The sequence below is a fragment of the Mobula hypostoma genome, chromosome 9 (assembly GCF_963921235.1).
Source record: "Mobula hypostoma chromosome 9, sMobHyp1.1, whole genome shotgun sequence".
Taxonomy (NCBI): domain Eukaryota; kingdom Metazoa; phylum Chordata; class Chondrichthyes; order Myliobatiformes; family Myliobatidae; genus Mobula; species Mobula hypostoma.
The window spans coordinates 63,717,623-63,738,547 of record NC_086105.1 but is presented as its reverse complement, the minus strand read 5'-3'; the positions used below and the strand labels follow the sequence as shown (position 1 = coordinate 63,738,547).

Below are 20,925 nucleotides of genomic sequence, written 5' to 3'. Positions count from 1 at the left end.
AGTGTGGATCTGGGGGAAGAGTGGTGTGGAAAGCTGGAGGGAGACTGGAGAACTAGTGGTGTTAGGGAAGGTCTGCAATGGGAACGGGTAGTGGGAGGGAACGAAGAGGTAGAGGTAGTGGAGGTCCGAGGCCCCCCCCACCTCCTCTCGGTGGGAGTAGGTCTGGGCCCCTGAACGTACACCAACACAAAACTCTTGGCTTCTTAACCAGCTCTCCCCCTCGCACAGCGCATTTCAAACCCTAGCCACGTCCATGCTCCATCCTTAATATCAGACTCCGCACTCTTCCCCCTCCCCCCCTCATACCCAGCCTCTGATTAGGATCAAAATCAAGGTTGTTATCACTGACATACATCGTGAATTTTGTAGCTCTGTGGCAGCAGAGTGCAATACATAAAAATGTTTGTAAATTGTAAGTAGAGCAAATGAGGAATATTGGTAGTGTTATGGGTCATGGACCATTCAGAAATAGGGTGGTGGAGAGAAAAGCTGTGCCGAAAATGTCTACAGGCTCCTGTACCACCTCCTTGATAGCAGTAATGAGAAGAGGGCATATTCTGAATGGTGAGAGTCCTTAATGAAGGGTGCTGCCTCCTCAAGACACTGCCTTTTGAAGATGTCCTTAATAGTGGCAGGACCCCCTCTCCCATTCACCCCTACACCCTTAACCCAAGCCTCGTCCTTTCTCTCCCCCCACCCAGCTCTGTCTGTCTGTATCTTGTTTTACGGCGGTTGGCATCCAGCTTAATGGTGCATTACCGCCACCCTCTGCTCCAGAATGTGCACTAGACATACATTCTAAATCCCTTCTCTCACACACACACACACACACACACACACACACACTTCACCCTCCCATCTTTGACCATCCTAGTACCCTATTCCTGTTTATTCGTCATATTCTATAAAAAAACCCCTGTACCCCTTAAAAACGCTAAAAATACCCGGACTTGTGCTCTCTCACCCATGCCCAGCAACCCTTTTAATGTGAATTCCTGCATCCCCAACTCCCTTAATTTATTTCTCATCATCTCTCTCTGTATCCCATACTTCATGCAACACAAAACTACATGTTCTACTGACTCCTCTTCCTGACATTCCTCACACAATCCTGTCTGGTGTTTCCCTATCATTTTCAATGTTTTGTTTAATGCACAATGCCCCAGCCATAACCTAGTCCACACAGTTTCCTCTCTTCTGTTTCCATTACCTACCCTAGTAACTGCAACACACTTTTGTATTTGATATAAATCCCCACCCAGCTCAACCCAGCCCCTGCTTAATAACCACATCCTTCCCCTTGTCTGGTCCCCCTCTTCCAAAAAACCCTATCCCCCAGCTTGGTTCCTGTTCAGTTCCTTTCTTTTTTTCTTCCTTCCTCCTTGCCCAGTCCAGCCCTTTATACACCTAGCTAGACCCCCATTCAATTAGCCCTCCCTCCTACTCACAGCATCCCACACAAAATGTTGGAGGAGCTCAGCAGGCCAGTAGTATCTATGGAAAAGAGTAAACACTTTGGGCTGAGACCCTTCAACAGGACTGAAAAGGAAGGGAAGGAAGAAGTCAAGGTTTCAGGTGGATAGGTGAAACTGGGAGAGGGGTGAAGTAAAGAGCTGGAAAGCAGATTGGTGAAAGAGATAAAGGGCTGGAGAAAGGGGAATCTGATGGGAGAGGACAGAAGACTCTGGAAGAAGGGGAGGAGCACTAGAGTGTGGTGATAGGCAGTTAAGAAGATAGGGTGAGATAGAAGAACAGGGAGTGGTGAGGGGGTGGGGTGCAATTACCAGAGGTTGGAGAAATTAGTGTTCATACCGTCAGGAGGGAGGCTACCCAGATGGAATATAAGATGTTGCTCCTCCATCCTGAGTGTGACCTCATCATAGCAGTAGAAGAGGCCGTGGACTGACACGTCGGAATGGGAAGTAGAATTTTAAATGGGTGACCACTGGGAGATCCCACTTTTTGTGGTGGATGAAGCGGTCTCCTAATCTATCTCAGGTTTCACCAATATACAGGAGGCCACACCAGGAGTACTGGATACAGTCGTTGACCCCAACAGACTCACGGGTGAAGTGTCACCTCACCTGGAAGGACTGTTTGGGGCCCTGAATGGTAGTGAGGGAGGAGGTGTAGGGGCCGGTGTAGCACTTGTTCCACTTGCAAGGGTAAGTGCCAGGAGGGAGATCAGTGGGGAGGGAAGAATGGACAAGGGAGTCATGTAGGGAGCGATCCCTGTGGAAAGCAGAAAGAGCAGGGGAAGGAAAGATGTGCTTGGAGGCGGCAGAAGTTACAGAGAATTGTGTGTTGGACATATGGGCTAGTGGGGTGGTAAGTGAGGATAAGACAAACCCTATCCCTGGTGAGGCGTGGGAGGATGGGGTGAGGGCAGGTGTGTGCAAAATGGAAGAGATGTGTGTCTTCCCCCTCCCCCCCCAAAAAAAACTTTCCACAGGGATCCATCTCTATGAGACTCCTTTGTCCACTTGTCCTGCCCACTGATCTCCCTCACTACCATTCAGGGCCCCAAACTGTCCTTCTAGGTGAGGAGACACTTCACCTGTGAATCTGTTGGGATCACCTGCTGTATCTAGTGCTTGGGTGTGGGTGTGGCCTCCTGTATATCGGTGAGACCTGACATAGACTGGGAGACCGCTTCAGTGAGTGCCTTCGCTCTGTTTGCCACAAAAAGCAGGATATCCCGGTGGCTACCCATTTCAATTCAACTTCACATTCACGTAGGAGGAGCAACACCTTATATTCCGTCTGGGTAGCCTCCAACTTGATGGCATGAATGTCGATATCTTCATCTGGTAATTCCCCCCCCCTCCCCCGCCCTTCACTGTTGCCCATTCCTGTTTGCCCCCCCAAATCTTATCTCCTCACCTGCCATTACCTCCCTCTGGTCCTCCTCAGCTGTCCCTTTCTTCTGTAGTCTTCTGTCCTCTCCTATCAGATTCTCCCTTCTCCAGCCCTGTATCTCTTTCACCAATCAACATCCCAGCTCTTCTCTCCCAGTTTTACTTAGCACCTGCCAACTTGTACTACTTCCTCCCCTCCCCCTACCTTTTTAGTCTGACCCCCTTCCCCTTTCCAGTCCTGATGAAGAGCCGCGGCCCAAAATGTCAGCTGCTTGTTCATTTCCATAGATGCTGCTTGACTCCAGCATTTTGTGTGTGTCACTTCGGATTTCCAATGTCTACAGATTTGGTCATGTTTGCTACCCTACACACAGCACATTTTGTGCTCAATTAGCCCTCTTCCCCCCCACCACCACCACAGCCTGGTCCCTTCTCAAACTGCACACGCTCCTTATTCGCCACCCCTCATTTCGTCAGCCTGCAATATCTTCCTTAGCTTTGGGGGCACGGGGGTTTTTCTTGCTTCGGGATTTGCTTGTTCCCCTATAATTTAAGAGCTGTATGCAAATAGCTTAGAGCTCCCTCTCTCAATAACATCTGTTGTATGTATGCTCCTGTACAATAGCATTATGTTCACAATGCCTGTCTCGACGTCCTGAGAAGAACTGGTATTGGAAACACGAGTTGAAATTCTGTAATGTTGCACTTTAATTCATTTAAGGATCAACTCTATTCACCATTTATATTTCCATGCGTTCGGAATTTGCTGTGGCATGTTGTCATGACATGCAACAAGGACGACAGTATTTAAGGATTCTGACAGTGAAGAATTATATAAACATGAAGGTTAAAGTAAGGTTAATTAAACAAGTGTGGAATTAAAAAGCTAATAGGAATGAAGTTTATCATATCATCAGAAAAGCCCCACTAATCCTCTTTCAGAAACAACTCAGTCACCCTCCCTCATCTGGAGCAGTCCCAGTTTCACTTTTAAATGGTTGCACAAGCTTCTCTGTTCCAGGGCAATGAGAGGTGGGCTATACATGCTGATCTTGTAATGTACGTGTACACAGAAAGGTGCTGGGAAAAGGCCAACAATGCCATGAAGGAACCCACCCAGCCTGCTCACGTTTGCCCCACTCCCGGCAGGGAGGGGACTACGTAATGTCCACTTACTAAACCACCTGCCACCACTACCTTGTCAGAGTCGTTCCTGTACCTAGCATCACTCTATGTACAAACACATACAGTCAGTCTACCTATATAAGCTAATCTTATGTTGTTATAATTACTTTTTTTAGTGTTGCATCTAATCTGGAGTGACAATCATTTCGTTTTTTTAAACTGGTGTACTGAATAGCGATAATAGTTTTAATCTTGATGCCCACAGCCTGTATTTATAAAACAAAAGGGAATGGTAGTTCTTTGGCTTGCAGGAGTTATTTAATGTGTCAAATGTGTTTTCCTAATGCCAAAGCGCATTTTTTTTCTGGTTTTCTTAACTTGGTAGGGAGTGTATGATTTTAAGGTTGCTGTATCTGTACTCAAGTAAACAGCAAAGGAGTAGTTGACTCGAAGTGGAGATGTTGCATCAGCATCGTAGACTGGCAAAGCCACCAGTACTGAATACACTCTGAGATGGTGACAGAATGGCTCTTGTCTTGCATCATTGCTCAATTCCATCGTACTTCTGGGCAGATGAATGTCGGTCAGTTTGTTTGTGCTGAATTTAATGCCGCTATAGGTGAATCCATTCTCTGTTGTTGCTCTTTGCCAGATGCTTATGGACTGTGAATGGGAAGCGAGCAAACCCTCAGTGAAGAATAGGTAATCAGCACAATGGATGAACAAGCTCTCCTGGGCTTGAGCCCAAATGCAGATGCCACTTTCAGACAGAGGGTGAGAGAAGTCATCTGCTCAATTAACTGTTTTGTCTTGCACAGATAAACTTAATATTTAGTCTGTCAGTGCAGGTTAAAAATGTTCATGTAGCTGAATGGAAATGTTAATGTTACCATCAAAAATTGATGTACAAAACATGCTTCTAAATGTTAAAATGTAAATGTAATATATTTGGTAAGCATGCCTTTGCTGATTTTAAACATTCATGAAAACTTGGGTTCTGCAAGGTATGAAGTCTGTTCTGTCAAAATGCCATGTTCATGCTTTATGGAGAGACTCTGATTGAATTAGGGTATTCTTTCTCCTCCATGGATTGACCAGGAAGTAAACAGGCTTTTTATTTCCCTGATTCATAAGATGTTTTCAGTTAAATGTTGCTGGGCTAATACTGTGGTGAAACTGGCTGGTTTACATGATTTCCTGTGTCCTGGCCAAGCATTAGGATATATCATGTTGCATCACAGGCAAGAAGAAAAATCAAATGAAAATCCACACAGCATAGTTCCATCCCCAGCATCTCTATCTATACCTTGGCATTCTTGCTGAATTCCCACATGCTGTCTTTCTTGTCAAAAAAACATTACTATTCATTGCAATATCTGTCAACCTGACCTATACATGATGATTGTCCATTTTACCTATAGTTGTGTACGCTTCGACCCCAGACTGGAAAGTCCGTGTCTCTACGGTTGAATAAACCTACATTAGATTCTGGTTAAGGAAGGCCTTGATTGTAAATTCTTTCCATAACACCCTTTCCCGCACTGCAATATACGGTTGGGTTGAGTTGTTTTCTGATCTTGGCAATTTACTTGCAAACGTTGTGTCACCATGTGAGGAGACATTATCAGTGCACGATTTGTGGTGTCCTTGGCCTTTATATGCTTAGCGGTCAGCTGATTGGTTGTCATTACGGTTAAGTATATAAAGACCAAGCATTTGGAGGGCACACCACAATTAACATGGCACTGACAATGTTTGTAAGTAAATTGCCGAAGTCGGAGAACAGCTTTACGCAACCGTCAACCACCTGAGGTGCACGTTTTGCAAATTATTTCGGCTGCAATTTACTGCAGCTTTATCACTGCAATACCCAATTCTTGTCTCGAGCACTTCTGTATTTAATTCTTTCATTGATGAGTGTGCCTTCTGATGCCAAGGCCCAAAAGTTTGCAAATTAGAATCAATTCCATTAACTCTTTGAATTGTACAGCAAAGAGAGGTAGTATATACATTATGTATATACTGCCTCTCAAGTCTGATTCATCCCTCTAGTATCTCTGCCATGTCAGTGGAAATCATTTCCTTTAAGTATTTATCTAATTCCATTTTAAACGTCACCTTTGGATCTGCCTCCACTCATTTTCATCCAGTTTTCTTTTGGATCTCTTGCCAGTTGTAACAAATTGTGTCCTGATGTCATTCCATTCAGTCAAGAGAGAGTGAGAGAGATTATAAAGGGATTAGTTTTATGTGTCACAAGAAAGCATACCCACAATTTACTAACCCTATTATGTGCATCACTGGAATGTAGGAGGAAAACAATACCTGGAGGAAGCCCATGTGGTCATGGGGAAAACGTACAGACATTTTATGGGGGGGAAGTATATAATCTAATTACAGACAGTGACAGGATTTGAACCCCAATCTTGTAGCTGGCGCTAAGAGTGCTATGCACTGTGCTGCCCATGCCTCTACTATTACTGATTTTTTTTTTACCCCTAGGGAGAGCCACGGTAGTTTTTCGAAGTCTATCCACTTAACATAATCCTTCATGTCAGGAACTGTTCTGGCAAGTGATTGTCTTCCCCCCCCCCCCCGATGTACTCATTTCCTAGAGTACGCTGTTCTGAACTGGTATAGTACTGCTTCTGGATATAAAATAGTGTTTCATTTGGATTGGCGTCCCATAAGTTTTTTAATTTGTGTGCTGTGCCCAGGGACCCAAATGCTTTCTGCTTGAGGCCATTTGTGCACCAGCTCTGCAAGTGTATGCTTGTTGGTTGATCCTTCTGTGGTCACGTGTGTTTTGAAATGAGAACTCTGGCATACAAGGAAATAGTGCAGATGCTGGAAACATCTGTAACTGGCACAGAATAAACTTTTAGTATTGGAAATGCATCACGGTACCAGGTTCTTTCACCTCAGTTCGCCCAGTTGCACTTGTGACCAATTAACCTACTAACCTGTCTGCTTTTGGAATATGGGAGGAAACTAGAGCAAAGCCACTCGGTCACAGAGAGAACATAAAAACTCTTTACATGCACATTGTTTATGATCTATTCTTTAGGCACTGGCGTATTTTGAACAGTTAAAAGTTTCCCATGACGCATGGCAGGTGTGTGCTGAAGCTTTAGCACAGGGAATATACAGGTAGGCAGAGTACTTCTACTTCGTCTGTTTTACAGATACTTTTGTAGCCTTTCTGCTTAAAAAATGTGTTCGAGGCAAATAAGGAAAACAACATTGAATTGGAGAGGTGGTTGAGATTTTGGAATTTGTGAAAGTTAAAAGCAGGTAAGAAAAGATCAAAATCAATTGTTTTTTCTTGTCCTCAGTGATGACCATGTGAAGTTCTTTTGTATTCAAGTACTGGAACATCAAATTAAATTCAGGTAAGAGATGCAACTCTCAGTATTACATTTTGAATTCAAAATCAGACTTATTAGCACTGTCTTGGATTACGTGAAGTTTGTCATTTTGTGGAGATCTTGCGGCACTCCCTTGTGCTTGCCCTTGTAGTCAATAGACATTAATATTCCAATGCTCTCCAGCCTTGCAATATCGTCAAGCTGATCTCACTCACAACATGAGGCTACTTCATAACCTTACACGATGATTATCCATTTTTACCCGTAGTTGTGTGCTCTTTGATCCCAGTCTGAAAACCCTCCATGTCTGAGTGTCTATAAGTCTGATTGTGCGAACCTACATTAGATTCTGGTTAAGGAAGGCCTTGATGGTAAAATCTTCCCAGAGCACTTTCCCATCACTGCAGCTTTATTGCATTCCTCCAACTCTTACTTTGAATTAAAAAATAAATAGTGCAAAAACAGAAGGAATACCAAAGTAATAATATTCATGGACCATTCAGAAATCTGGTAGAGAGGAAAAAGCTCCTTAAGCATTAAGTAGTATCTTCAGGCTCCTGTATCTCTTCTCCAGTGGTAGCAACAAGAAAAAGGGCACGTCTTGGAAGTGAGGGCCCTTAAAAATGGATGCTGCCTTCTTGAGGGATTGCTTTTTGAAGACATCTTAAATGGTGGGAAGGATTCGGCAATGGCCTCTGATCTGGGTTGACATTTACGTGCCGGGTGGCACCTAATTAATTAGCTTGTTTATTTCAGCTTTTTTCTTAAAGATGTGCTGGGTGTGTCCCGGCTACCACTGCATTCCCCTTGGCAATGTATCGGTCCGCAGCCCAGTGGTTGGGGTGGTGGGACACTGGGGTGTCATATCGTCGTCGTCTGTTTCTATCAGGGCAGGCAGATCATCTTCTATGTCTGCCTGCCTCGATGTTGAAGATCGAGGATCGTTGTCTGCTGTGGCTGATGTGGAAGACTTGAAAAACGACAGTATGCTTGACTGTTTAGCCTCACGCATTTTTCTATCGTACAGTTCTTTGTAAGCACTCAAACCATCCTGCAATAATTGCAGCGAAAATCTCATGCAGTTGCTTCACGTTCAGTTCCTGGACGACTTCACTTTCCGTCTGTTCACTACTGCATTCGGTTTCGATTGTTATCCTTTCCTCTTCCAATTGCTCATCTATCAGTTCTTGGTTATGGGATGCCAAAACCTCTTCAACATCATCTTCGTCAGCTTCCACAAGCCAAACTCACTTTGTCCTTACTTTGTTCACCACGATCGAAACACTTAATTATGTCTAGTTTTACGCTAAGTGTAACACCCTTATGAGCTCTTTTAGGCTTTTCCGACACCATAGAACTCATCTTGCAAATGACTGCTCACAGGCATGTGTTTAAGCAATGCCGGCTAGAATGCAATTCCGGGGGAGGAGCTTGGCTGCTCGGGGAGCGTGCTGCCTTTTTTTGTAACAGTGAAAACACCTTCTGTTAGCGAAAACAGGCAACTAATGTAGGTCTTTCGTAACAGCGAGGTTTCGTAAAGCGAATGTTCGAAAAGCGGGGAACACCTGTACTCATCCTACTTGCATTAAAGGCCAATGTTTAATTTGCCTTCCTAACTATGGCACAGTAGCATGACAGTTAGTGTAATACAATTGCACCGCCAGCAACTTGGGTTCAATTCTGCCAATTCTGTCGGTGAGATTTCCTCTGAGTGCTCTGGTTTCCTCCCACATCCAAAAGACATGTCGGTTATGCTGTGTCGGTGTCTGAAGCATCCTGCCACTTGCGGGCTTCCCCCAGCACATCCTTGGATTGACGCAAGTGATTCATTTCACTGTATGTTTCGATATACTTGTGACAAATGAAGCTAATCTTAATCTTTAACTGCTTCCATGTTAGGCATGAGGCTGCAGATGCTGGAATCAAACACTGCTGGAAGCAGTGTCTGTAGGAAAAAAAAGGAATAAAAGACTGTTCTGGAGCAGGGTGTTTTTTGTTTTACTCAAAGCATCCACATTTCCTTTCCTGTAAGATCAGGGTTCAGTTCCTGCTGCTGTCTGTAAGGAGTTTGAGCGAACTCCCTGTGACCGCGTGGGTTTCCCTGGGTGCTTCGGTTTCCTCCCGTATACGTGCTGCCCTCAGCACATATTTGAGCTGTGTTGGTCGTTGACGCAAACAATGCATTTCATTGTATGTTTTAATGGACGTGACAAATAAAGCTCATCTTTAAATCTTTTTTAAAATCAAAAGAATTTATACTTTAGTTGTCTTCCTTTTTATTTGTAGCTCTTTCTCTTTTGTGTGTTAGCTTCAGGGATAAGGTTTATCCTCCATTTTCATTTATTTGTCATGATGTACAGTTTTCTCAATTGTCTGATGGCCTGCTACAATGTTTGCAATGTGATATGTTTATCTTTCAATTTGATAGCATTCTTAAATTCCTTTGCTAATCATTTTTGTTGTCTTTAATTTCTTAATGGAATATACTTTATTTGTTTGAGATCTTTCCCATTACTTATCTACTGTTCTACCTGTTAATTAATTTTCCCAGTCCATATAACAACTTTGCCTTCGTACCTTTTGTAATTGGTGTTCCACTTGAGACATAAGTTTTATAACTGAGTTTCAAACTCTCAAATTGAACATGAAATCCAATCATGTTGTCACATTTCCCAAGATGATTCTGCGGAGGATTTATTACATTAGTTCTAAAGTTGCCTGTTCTTTTATTGATCTCATCGTGTATTGTTCTAACAACAAGAACTCTTTCCAGTGCTGCTGTACCACTTTAATTTGTTCAATATGAATGGAATTCCTTTCTTACAAACTCCCTTCTATTTGTACTCTGTCTAACAGCATAGCTCCCTTTATCTAACTTAACAATTGCTACCAGTAGCAGTAATTAATTTCCCTTGCCTTTCCTACAACACCCCTTGCATTGAAATATGCGCAGCTCAGAATGTTAGTACTCAACCTTTTGATCCCTGACTTTGCCTGTGGTCTTAATAACATATTTCTCCACAACCGCTCCGCTCTGTTCTGGCTCTCTGGTTATCATCACCCTGCAACTCTAGTTTAAACCCCACCGTATAGCATTAGCAAACCTTCCCATGCTGATATTAGACCCCCTCCAGTACAGGTCCCTCCTTCCCTGGAAGAGAGCCCAATGATCCAAAAATGTTATGCCCTCCCTTCTACACCAGCTCCTTAGCCATGTGTTAAACTGTATAATCTTCCTAGTTCTGACATTGCACAGGTACCAATCCTGGAGATCCTGTCCTTTAACTTAGCAGCTAACTCCCTGAACTCACGTTGCAGAACCTCATCAGTTTTCTTATCTGTGTCATTGGTACCTGCATGGATCATGACCTCTCTCACACAATGTATGGTCTTGTGGGGGTTTGACACTTATTGGATGAGTTACGCTAATTTATATAAAATGACTTCTGAGCTTTTATGTTTTAGGATTGTCTCGTGGGTGTAATTGTTGTATATAGAGAGTGAGCCTTTTTGTAACATTGCAGGTATGCTGCTCTGACTGAATCTCAACATCAACTCATCAGGCAAACTATGATGACGTGGCTGCAGGGTCAAGTGAGTAACACGGTAGTATTGTCTGAAATTCTTAAAACATCATGTAACTCAGGTTCAAACTGTTGTCCATCAACAAGTAACTTTTGAGTTAGAATAAAAGACGTGGGAGCTATTCAGTGGATCAGGCTGTGTACGTGAGAAGAGAAACAGAGTTAACGTTTCAGGTTGGAAAGCCAATAAAGGAAGTAAAAGTGGTCTGTAAAGCTGCAGGAAGGGTGATTGGAGGCGTGGCTGAAGTGAAATTGAGCCACATGGTAGTTGTGACTGGAAAATAGTCTTTATTCATGCCAAATTTCCACAAACTCTTAATGAAGTATAGACGCAGGCCATCTCCCATTTATTTTTCCATAGCCTTTCTTTCCTACCATCCAGTCATATTACGATTGATCCCACGTTGCTGAGCTGTGAGGTACCAACTCTGCCTGAACTGGCACCCTATTCATAGATGGAGAGGCAGTGCATTTTGACGTGGCTAGTAGCTAGAGGCTAGATTGTGTACAGCTCCACCTGCAGCCTGCCTTTTCTTGCACACATACCTCCTGCTAACAGTACAAAAGATCCATTGTGCTGGAGGCCTTCATCAGGCAGAGAAAACGGCAAGTGACAACCAAGCCTTGTGTGGTGGAACCTGAGGTCCCATCTGTCATTGGCCTGACAGTTTTAGTGAAATGACCAGGGATAGAAGTTTGAATAGCATTATAATAAAAACTCAAGATGCCAGAAGTTGAGGACCTGAGTCATAGGGGAAAGTTGAATAGGTTAGTACTTCATTCCCTGGGGTGTAGGGGAATGAGGGGAGATTTGATATTTGATTGAGGTATACAAGATTATACCCCGCATAATACTCCACTGCGGGTGGATGTCAGCAGGACATTTTTTCACAAAGATTCAGTGAGATTAGAACTAGAGGTCATGGTTTAAGGGTGAAAGGTGAAATATTGGGGCAGGGAGAGAACTTCCCCACTCAGGGTGGTGAGAGTCTGTGGAATGAGCTGCCAGCGGAAGTGGATTCGATTTCCAGATTTAGAGGAATGTTAAGAGAATACATGAACAGGAGGGGTATGGGGAGCTATGGTCCTGGTACGAATTGATGGGAATGGGCAGAATGATAGTTTGGAATAGAATAGATGGGCTGAATAGAAGGGCCTGGTTCTCTGCTGGAGTACTTGTATGACTATAAATTATTTTAGATTATGAAGTCACTCAGTCCTCTTTTTTTGTCATTTAGTAATGCATGCATTAAGAAATGATACAATATTTCCTCCAGTGTGATATCACAAAACACAGGACAGTCCAAGACTGAAAAAACTAACAAAACCACATAATTATAACATCTAGTTACAACAGTGCAACAATACCATAACTTGATGAAGAAGTCCATGAGCACAGTAAAAAGTTCAAAGTCTCTCAAATGTCTCACATCTCACGCAGATGAGAGAAGGAAGAAAAACTCTCCCTGCCATGCCCGACCACAATCTGTCTCTGAGTGATCCGAAAGCTTCAAGCCTCCGAATCAACTCTCCGACACCGAGTACTGAGTGCCATCTCTGTCCGTACGATTCGACCTCAATCTCGGTCGCCAACAGCAGGCAAAGCCGGGGATTTTGAGGCCTTCCCTCCGGAAGATTCCTGACCGCGCAGTAACGACAGCAGCGAATGAGCGTTTCAGAAATTTCTTCAGATGTTCCTCTGTGCTTTCACGTCCGCCTCTATCAAATCAGAATTGTCTACGGCCCCTATTTAACGGATACGATATCATTTTTCACCGGAGGGCTGCGCACGCGTGGCGCGCTGCTCCCTCTCCTCCCGCCATAATTTAGAAAAAATGGGAAAAAATTGCATTTAAAATACATTAAACAAATTAATTTAGAACAATTAAAGTAAAATAAACATCATAAACTGAGCTTGTGCTTTTAATGAGGGTCAGTGATCGGTTAAATAGTGTGGCATCTGACCTCTGCCAAGTCTCTGATGCCTGTGTTGCGGGGCACAGGTGTGGAAGGTTAAGGATTTACTGAGCATTGCGATGTAATATGCGTGGTGCACTAACCTAGCAGTTTGTGTAACTCTGTACAGCACCAGTGATCAGGGTTCAATTCCTGTTGCTATCAGAAAGGAGTTTGGACATTCTCCCTGTGATGTCTGGGTTTCCTCTCTCATTCCAAAAAGGATTATGGGTTGGGGTTAGCAAGGTGTGGTCATGCTATGTTGGCGCTGGAAGAGTGGCAGCACTGACAGGCTGCCCCCAGCACATCCTTGGATTGCTTTGGCCATTGACACAAACAATGCATTTTACTGTATGTTTTATTTGGGGATTCAGTGCAGAGCATGTCCTACCAGTCCTTCGAGCCACGCTGACCCAGCAGCTTCCGGCAAACCCAGTTAACCCTACCCTAATCACAGGACAATTTACAACGGCCAGTCACAGCACGTCTTTGGACTGTGGGAGGAAACTGGAGTACCCAGGGAAAGCCCACACATTCCCCGGGAAGAACATACAGAGACTCCATACAGAATGCACCGGAGTTGAAGTCCGAACTCTCGAACGCCCCGAGCTGTAATAATGTCGCACTAACTGCTAATTTCTTTCATGTTCACAGTGGTTCACACCTTGAATAGATGGTGTCTGTCAATTATAATTTCATAAATATTTAAATGTAAAACATTTACTGAGCTGAGGGGAATGAGACTGAATACGTTGCTGTTCAGAGCTAGCTTAGAGGCCTGATGGGATTACTGAGTTTGAAAGGCTGATTGGATCTCTGAAGCTGGTGGTGCTTCTGCCTTGAAGCTCCAGTGACCTGGATTCAATCCTAACCTCAGATGCTGTCTGTATATTCTCCCTGTGAATGTGCAAATTACCCCATATCCGCTGAGTTCTTCCCACATCCCAAACACCTGCAGGTTGGTAGGCTGGGTTGGCTACCTTAAATTGCCCCTAGTTTGGTTGCCTCATTATAGGAAGGGGCTGAAAGCTTTAGAGAGGGTGCAGAGGGGATTTAACAGGGTGCCTTATGAGGATAAGCTGAGTGAGCTAAGGCTCTTCTCTCTGCAGCGAAAGAGGGTGAGAGATGACTGGATGAGAGGCAGAGAACAAGTGGACTGCCAGAGATATTTTTCCCCGGGCAGATGTGGCTAATATGAGTGGGAATAATTTTAAGGTGGAGGAAAGTATAAATTGGATATCAGAGGTAGGTTTTTAACATTGAGAGAGGTAGGTATGTGGAATGCCCTGCCAGAGCTGGTGATAGAGGCAGATACATTAGGGACATGAATGGAAGCAAAATGGCAGAAAACGGTAGACTGATCTTTGATTAGGTTAAAAGGTTGGCGCGCCATTGTGGGTCGAAGAGCCTGTACTGTGCTGTTTATGTTCTTTGGCGTAAATGATGATGGGTATTGGCTACAGAAAAGTAAAGTGGGAGAAGGGGATTGATGAGACTTCTCTGAAAGTTAGCATAAACTGAATGGCCAAATGGTCTCCCTTCATGGTAAAAGCATATTTGGAGGACTAAAGCCTGATACATTTAGATTGTTTAAATATAGTTGAATTACCTTTGTAAAATTCTGTGTATTTAGGTTATTAGCTATAACCAAGTTGGCTTTATTGATTTTCCAATTGAATTATATTCTGCACTTTTGTTTTTAAGTCCATATTGGAGTGTCCTCCTCTGAATTAATGAATAATTCACATCTCTCTTTGCCCCCTGCAGCTAGTGAATCCACACCAAGAGAAAACCTTCATCCGCAACAAAGCAGCTCAAGTGTTTGCTTTGCTTTTCTTAACCGAGTATCTTACCAAGTGGCCCAAATTTTTCTTTGATCTGCTCTCAGTCGTTGGTCTTAATCCTCGAGGAGTCGACCTTTATTTGCGAATCCTCATGGCTATTGATGCAGAAGTAGTAGATCGGGACATAGTTCATACAGCAGAGGTAAGAATGGTGAGCGAGTCACATTATCTGTAATTATAATCTAGTTTGCTCGTTAGAGAAGTACACAGCAGACTCAGTTATGGTACAGGTTTGGAATTGCACTGTGGCCACTTTATTAGGTACACCTGTATGCCTGCTCATTAATACAAATATCTAGTCAGCCAATCACATGGCAGCAACTCAGTGCATAAAGGCTCGCAGACATGGTCAAGAGGTTCAGTTGTTGTTCAGACCAAAGATCAGAAAGGGGAAGAAATGTGATCTAAGAAATGTGACTTTGATTGTGGAATGATTGATGGTGCTAGAGTATCTCAGAAACTGCTGATATGTGATCTAAGTGACTTTAACTGTTGACTGATTGTTGATGCCAGATGGAGTGGTTTGAGTATCTCAGAAACTGCTGGATTCAAGTTTCAAGATTGCTTAATGTGATTTCCTGTACACACGAGTAAAGAAGAATGATATAACTGTTACTCCGGATCAGATGCAACACACAAAAAAAAACCAAAAAATGGACACAATAATAATATAAAACTAAAATGGCTTGTGTAAATAGATTGTATGTCCATAGAGTGACGGAAGGCTGTACATCAGGTGACTGCCAGGAAATTATAAAGTAGCAGTGGAGTTGGTGAGTGGAGGTGTTGATCAGCCTTACTGCTTGTGGAAAGTAACTATTTTTGAGTCTGGTGGTCTTGACATGGATGCTACGTGGCCTCCTCCCTAATAGGAGTGGGACCAGCAGTCAGTGAGCAGGATGGGTGGGATCCTTCATGATGTTTCTGGCACCTTTCTGTGTCTATGTCCTTAATGGTGGGTAAGCTAGTGCCAATGATGCATTGGGCAGTTTTGACAACCTGTTATAGAACTTCACTGTTTGCCACAGTGCAATTTCCGTACCAAGCAGTGATGCAGCTTGTCAGGATGCTCTCTACTGCACATCTGTAAAATGTCGTGAGTGTGGATGTGCAAAGTCCAGCTTTCTTCAAAAAGTAGAGATGTTGATGAGCCTTGACTGTGTAGGATGTATTCTGGAACCTTGAAAGATAGTGTGTGATGTGCACTCCCAGGAGTTTGAAACTGCTTGCAGTTTTCATTGCTGTACCGCAAAAGTAAAAGGGTAAGAGGTTGGGGGGGGGGGGGGCTTGAGTGGTGCGAGTTCTTCTGAAGTCCAGTGAGCGTCAGTCAGTCCTGTGGGTGAAAATGCAACCGTGATGTGCAGAAGAGCATTTCTGAATGGGCAACACGTCGAACCTTGAAATGGATGGACTACTGCAGCCGAAGACCACACTGGGTTCCATTTCTGTATCTAATAAAGTGGCTACTGAGTGTGTATTGGCATGCACTGTTTGTCACAGTCATTGAAATTCAGACTTCTGTCCACAGGCCTGCAAAATACAGTGCCCCTTTGTAATTAAGCAGCAATATTCCTGGTGAATCCCAATTATGGCAACACAGACTGGCGTTCTGCTCTGTGCTGAACTAAAGGTCTTTGGATGGATTGGTTTTGTGGCTTCAGTTCAGAACGCTATTTCCTGGCATTTATTGTTTGCATGATTTGTTTTTGATCTGACTTTTTTCCTCTGCACATTGGGTGCTTGACTTTTTTTTTAATGGGTCCTTTTGGGTTTCTTTGTTTTGTAGCTACCTGTTAAGAGACTAATCTCAAGGTTTTATAAAATGTATTTTGATAATAAATGTACTTAGAACTTTTGAACTTAGAACTACTGACTGGTAGGAATTTGTTACGCCTTCGCAAAGGAGTACCTATTTAGGTTTTTTGCTGAAATGTAAACTTAATTTCTTTCTTTCTTTCTTTTTAAACCTTTTTATTAATTTTCAAAATTATAAACTCAATAACAAAGTTGGTACAAAGAGATTGGAATAATCTTAATCAGCATATACAAAAAGGATTTTAAGTAACATAGGTATAATAGACTTCCAAACTCATAATGAAATTAGTCATAAAAAAGAAATAAAGAAAAAAATATATATATAAACAAAGAAAAATCCCCAAAAGAAAAAGAAAAAAAAAACAAAAAAAGAACAAAACGGCTAGCCCAATATCTTGAATCAGACAAGTTCAGTAATGTCGTCAACTCCGCTCCTCCATTCATTTCTGGATAACTGTTTTATGTCTTTTGGGCAGTTATCTAAGAAATTTGATTTGCCTAGATCTTTTTTAGATATTTACAAATAAGAAATTTTTAAAATACTACGTTGCCTACCTTTCCGACTTTAAATCCTACTGGTATTATTGATAAAATTTTAGGTTTAAATCCTTTTCAGAAGGGATTAATAGCCATTATTTATGATATAATTATGAAATTACAGTCAGATATCTGATAAAATTAAAAACAAATGGGAAAAGGAACTTCAACTTTGTCTACCTATAGAGAAATGGGATAAAATTTTTCAATTAGTTAGTACTACTATATGTGCTAAACATACATTAATACAATTTAAAGTAGTACATAGAACCCATATGTCCAAAGATAAACTAGCTCGTTTTTATTCCCATATAAACCCTACTTGTGATAGATGTCACTCTGAGGTGGCTTCTTTAACTCGTATGTTTTGGTCCTGTCCTCTTCTGGGAAAAATATTGGAAAGATATTTTTGATATTATTTCAACAGTTCTATGTTTTGATTTAAAACCCCATCCTATTACGGTAATTTTTGGATTGCCAATGGTAGAACATAGATCTTTGTCATCTTTAGCCTGTCAGATGATAGCATTTGTTACTTTAATGGCTAGAAGATCTATTTTGTTGAACTGGAAGGAAGTCAATCCTCCTACTACATTCCAATGGTTTTCTCAAACTATGTTAAGTTTAAATTTAGAAAAAATTAGAAGTGATATTTTTGACCCTTCGGTTAAATTTGAAGAAACTTGGAAACCTTTTGTGCAACATTTTCATATGATGTAATCTGACCCTTCGGAATTTTTTTTCTTCTAACTTAAATTATATGAATAGAGGAGCGGAGTTGACGACATTACTGAACGTGTCTGATTCAAGATATTGGTCTAGCCCTGTTTTGTTCTTTTTTCGGGGGTTTTTTCTTTTGGGGATTTTTCTTTGTTTAAATAATTTGTTTTTTGTTTATGGCATCATTCAAAACTTAACATTCCTCATTACCATTCTTGCTTCTGATACCAATGTATTAAACTTATTAAAATGACACAAAATTCTGGAGGGATCCAGCAGGTCAGGCGGCATCCATAGAGAGGAATAAGTATTCAATGTTTCAGGCTGAGACTCTTCATCAGGAGCTTTATTTAAAATAAACAGTTTTTCTTGGTTTTTGTATTCTTAATACACCAGGACTGATGAAGGGTCTCGGCACAAAATATTGACTGTTCATTCATCTCCATGGCTGCTTCCTGAACTGTTGGGTTCCTCCAGCATTTTATGTGTGTTGCTCTAGGTTTCCAGCATCTGAAAAACCTCTTGTTAATAAAGGAACTTCAGCCTTCCCTCTCCCTCTCCCTCTCCCTCTCATTGCATCACACGCAAGCAAAGCTACCTCCACGTGTAGCTCACTTCACTTTTCTGCTTAGAATCAGAATCAGGTTTATGTCATTGATATGTCATGAAAATTGTTTTGCTGTAGCAGTACAGTGCAATACTATAAATCTCAAAAAGGAATATACAAAAAAAATTAAGTGCTGCAATGGAAAGCAAGAATTATAACGTGTTCATTACCTATTTACAAATGTGATGGCAGAGGGAAAGAAGCTGTTCCTAAAACATTGTGTGTGTGTGTTGTTTTTTTTTCAGGGTCCTGTACCTTCTTCCCGATGGTAGCAATGAGAAAAGAGCATGTACTGGGTAATGGGGTCCTTAATGATGGGGGGTCCTAAATATGTATCTATGCCTGTGTGGCTAGCTTCCTGTGTATTTATACCCAATCTGCTCATTTCCCTTTCCCCACAGCCACAACACTACACAAGTATCTTTTCAGAGCTCAAAGTAAATGTATTATCAAATGTTACCATATGCTGCCTTGAGATTCATTTTCTTGCAGATGTTTATGGGGCAAAAAGAAGTAAAATAGAAGTTATAAAAATCTATACATAAATGCACGTCGTAGAACCAGCCTCCCCTCTATGGTCCCTGTCTATACTTCTCACTGCCTCAGTAAAGCAACCAGCGTAATCGAAGTCCCCCCCCCCCCACCACAGATATCTCGCCTCTCCCATCAGACAAAAGATACTAAAGACTGAACTCATGTACAGTTGCAAGGAAAAGTTTGTGAACCCTTTGCAATTACCTGGTTTTCTGCATTAATTACTCATAAAATGTCTGATCTTCATCTCAGTCACAATAATAGACAGCACAATCTGCCTAAACTAATAACAAAAATTGTATTTCTCGTCAATAGTGAGTACACTAGTTAAACAATAACAGTCTAGGTTTAAAAAAAATGTGAACCTCTGAGATAATACCTTCAACAAAAGCTATTTGGAGTAGGTGTTCCAATCAATGAGATGAGATTGGAAGTGTGGGTTGTAGAGGTGCCCTGCCCTATAAAGAAGACACGCAAAGTCAGGTTACTGACAGAGCCTGCTGTTCTCAAGAAAGATCTGTTTAGGTGCACCATGCTTCAATCAAAACAACTTTCTGAGGACCTTAGAGGAATTGTAGAGATGCATAAAGCTGGAAAGGGCTACAAAAGCATTTCTGAAGACCTGAGTATTCATCAGTCCACTTTGAGAGCTTGCAGAATTCTCTGTCCATGTGTCCACTCTAAGAAAAACATTGAACAGGAATCATGTTCATGGGGGAAGCCACTGGTCTCCAAAAAAAACACTGCTGCATGTCTCAAGTTTGCAAAAGGTCACCTGGATTTTCCACATCGCTTCTGGGACAATATTTCGTGGACATGAGACAAAAGTTGAACTTTTTGGCAGAAATGCACACTGCTATGTTTGGAGGAAAAAGGACACTGCACTACAACACTAAAATCTCATCCCAACTGTGAAAACATGTTGGAAGGAACATCATCGTTCAGGGCTGCTTTGCTGCCTCAGGGCCAGGACAGCGTGCAATCACTGAGGGAACAATGAATTCAAAATTGTATCAAGACATCTTACAGGAGAATGTCAGGGTAGTGGTCCATTACCTGAAGCTTAGCAGAAGTTGGATGATGCAACAAGACAATGATCCAAAACGCAAGAGTAAATCAACTACCAACTGGTTTAAAAATACAAAAAATTCATGTTCTACAATGGCCTAGTCAGAGTCCAGACATAATTATTCTTTTGTTAAGTACAATCGTGAACAATAGAAATAGTTGAATCAGAAATGCCGATCAAGTCAACTAGTTCACAAAGAGAACTCAGATAAGCCAATCAGATGGTTCACTGCTGCTCAGTGATAGAACAGTAAGTACACAGAACAGGCACAAGGGTCACTAGCCCTTGTACCCCAGAAACGCACTTGAGCGGTTATGCAGAGGTATGTGCTATGCATGACCTGATCTGAAAGCATCATGTTGACTCATAACAGATAGTGTTCATGGTGGAACAGCTTAGTCAAGGATGGGGTGATCAGCACAGATGGACAAATTGTACCTCCACTACCTCGTAACATTAACCCAATTGAGATGCTGTGGCATGACCTGAAGAGGGCTGTTTATGCAAGGTACCCCAGAAATATTGATGAACTGAGACAATTTTAAAATTCCTGCTCACCATTGTACAAGTCTGATCAGCAGCTACAGGAAACGTTTGGTGGAGGTTATTGCTGGGAAAGGAGGTTCTACCAGTTATTAAGTACAAGGGTTCCCATATTTTTTTCCAGCCTGGAATGTGAATGATTAAAAAATGTGTTCAATAAAGACATGAAAAGTACAATTATTTGTGTGTTATTAGATTAGGCAGATTGTGTTTGTCTATTATTGTGACTTAGATGAAGATCAGACCACATTTTATAAGTAATTAATGCAGAAAACCACATAATTACAAACTTTTTCTTGCAAATGTGTCACCAGGTTAATGGATGGCTTCTATCCCAGTGTTATCAGAATCTTAAGTAGACTCTT

At 42.1% G+C, this 20,925-nt stretch overlaps 1 protein-coding gene across 3 annotated transcripts in view; it reads left to right on the top strand.

The window, feature by feature from the left end:
• The window catches only part of xpot (exportin, tRNA (nuclear export receptor for tRNAs)), an 87,658-nt gene that overhangs the window by 314 nt on the left and 66,419 nt on the right, over window positions 1-20,925 (top strand). For 2 of the 3 annotated variants that reach the window (XM_063058414.1, XM_063058413.1), the window contains exons 2-6: window positions 4,636-4,757; window positions 7,051-7,133; window positions 7,319-7,375; window positions 10,876-10,945; window positions 14,659-14,886. In XM_063058414.1, the coding sequence (XP_062914484.1) occupies window positions 4,698-4,757; window positions 7,051-7,133; window positions 7,319-7,375; window positions 10,876-10,945; window positions 14,659-14,886 (498 nt within the window). In that variant the 5' untranslated portion in view covers window positions 4,636-4,697. The remainder of the gene's footprint in view (window positions 1-4,635; window positions 4,758-7,050; window positions 7,134-7,318; window positions 7,376-10,875; window positions 10,946-14,658; window positions 14,887-20,925) is intronic. The other variant, XM_063058415.1, reaches the window with a different exon arrangement.